Source organism: Sinocyclocheilus rhinocerous, unplaced genomic scaffold (genome assembly GCF_001515625.1).
Source record: "Sinocyclocheilus rhinocerous isolate Xijiao unplaced genomic scaffold, SAMN03320098_v1.1 scaffold3377, whole genome shotgun sequence".
NCBI lineage: Eukaryota > Metazoa > Chordata > Actinopteri > Cypriniformes > Cyprinidae > Sinocyclocheilus > Sinocyclocheilus rhinocerous.
Window position 1 is genome coordinate 391,571 of NW_015654499.1, and position 1,986 is coordinate 393,556.

The 1,986-nt window shown below is 41.1% G+C and overlaps 1 protein-coding gene across 1 annotated transcript; it reads left to right on the plus strand.

Annotated features, from left to right (window-relative positions):
* Positions 1-234: 234 nt before the first annotated feature.
* LOC107717198 (homeobox protein Hox-B13a) lies at positions 235-1,680 on the plus strand. The gene is made up of 2 exons (XM_016523878.1): positions 235-902; positions 1,309-1,680. Exons 1-2 carry the CDS (start codon positions 239-241, stop codon positions 1,554-1,556), a joined length of 912 nt encoding a protein of 303 aa, XP_016379364.1. The 5' UTR covers positions 235-238; the 3' UTR covers positions 1,557-1,680.
* Positions 1,681-1,986: the final 306 nt, after the last annotated feature.

Genomic DNA, 1,986 nt, shown 5'->3' on the forward strand with positions numbered 1-1,986 from the left:
CAGCATTTGAAGACTACTTTTAGACATTTAACCCGAGCTTGTCAAAAAAAAAAGAACTTTGACATTCTTCAGTCAAGGTTTATTTTATGCGTCACGTGGCACAACTCTTATCCAATGAAACCACTGCGATGCAGACTGAAGTCCATTGCGTCAATGCAGCTGTACCAATGTAACTGAGTGTCCTGCTTCGGACTTGAGTCTTTGCAACATCATTTTCCGTCCGAATGGTGAGCGTGCTATGACCACCTCCCTGGTCCTGAATCCTCGCTGGGCAGACACGGTTATGTTTGTGTATGAAAATAACTTGGATGAGCTGAAGAACATGGAGGGTCTGGTTGGAAGCGGCAATTTTGCGGCCAACCAGTGCAGGAATCTGATGGCCCACTCGGCTTTGAGTGGCCACCCGTCTAGCCTCGTCCACGGCTCCAGCTATTCCACTGTGGACGTATCGACTTCAAGTTCTACAGAGACGGGCAAGCAGTGCACAACTTGCCCAACGGTTCCACAGGCCTCGTCCACCGGTCCCATCCCGTACGGCTACTTTGGCAACAGCTATTATCCTTGCAGAATGGGGCGGGGTTCCCTCAAGTCTTGCACGCAGCCGAGTGCACTTAGCTACACTGCAGATAAATACATGGATACCCCAGTCACATCTGAAGAATATCCTAGCAGGGCTAAAGAGTTCGCATTTTACCACAGCTACCCCAGTCCCTATCAGTCCATGGCCAACTATTTGGACGTGTCAGTGGTACAGACGCTTGGAACCGGAGAGCAGCGACACGATAGTCTCCTGCCTATGGATAGCTACCAACCATGGGCTCTGGCTAACGGATGGGGTAGTCAGATGTATTGCTCCAAAGACCAGAGCCAGGCGGGCCATCTCTGGAAGTCTGCATTAGCAGGTACGTTTTAAACCATTTTACGTCTGGAATATGAATGTTCAAAATACAATTAAGGTATAGCATAAGTTCTCATAAATATCCAAGGAAAATGATATTACCCTTCTGGTCAGACAGAAGACAGATTTTATTTTAGATACAGATTTGAAATTTCAGAAACGAGCACCAATGTGCCTTTATTTTCTAGGAAACAAGAGCACCAATGCGCCTTTATTTTCTAAAAAACAAACAAACAAACAAACAAATACAACACTTTTATATAAAAATAACAATTTACTAATCTAATCAATGAATTGGTAATTAAATGGATTAAATCCTAAAATCTACAAATGCAAAATTTGTTGAAACGAAGTTTCGTTAGAAAATGAATAAGCCCATTAATATTAAACCTTTTTGCTCTTTGTTCCAGATGTTGTGGCCCACCAGCATGACGGGGGCTCATTCCGTCGAGGTAGAAAGAAGCGGATACCGTACACTAAAGTACAACTCAAGGAACTGGAGAAAGAATATGCAGCCAACAAATTCATCACAAAGGACAAGAGGAGAAAGATTTCAGCGGTAACCAACTTATCCGAGCGTCAAATCACTATTTGGTTTCAAAACAGGAGGGTTAAGGAAAAGAAATTCATTGCCAAAGTTAAGAACAGCGCGCCATAATCTTTGTTTTTCTCGGTGACTTTAAATTAAGGGAAGCAAAAAGTTGTCGCGAGGACTTTTCTTGGACTGGGGGCTGAATGTTTTCTATTCCTAGCGCATTTACACCAAACAAATAAATGGATGGACTCGAAAATTAATTATCTAAATAAAAAGAAAACAAAAACATGAAAGGACAATATAGCTTGTAAATAACGCACGTGCCTGCCTATATGTAACTGTGTTCGTTTGAAGTCTTTTAGTCCTTTTTAGCATTTAAATGTTAGGTATGTCAATGTTGTTGTTGTTGTTGTTGTTGTTGTATTAGTCTTATAGCTTATTACTCAATACCTGTCAGTACTTATATACTATGTTTATATCGCTTGTAAAACATCATAACATATATCACAAACCTTAATAAATATGTTAATTCCATTCAGTGTTTTCTAAGATT

Bases quoted from the DNA above. Each gene is read 5' to 3' on its own strand.
- LOC107717198 (XM_016523878.1), top strand. From the start codon at position 239: ATGACCACCTCCCTGGTCCTGAATCCTCGCTGGGCAGACACGGTTATG. The intron at 903-1,308 runs GTACGTTTTAAA...TCTTTGTTCCAG, and splicing joins CTGGAAGTCTGCATTAGCAG to ATGTTGTGGCCCACCAGCAT.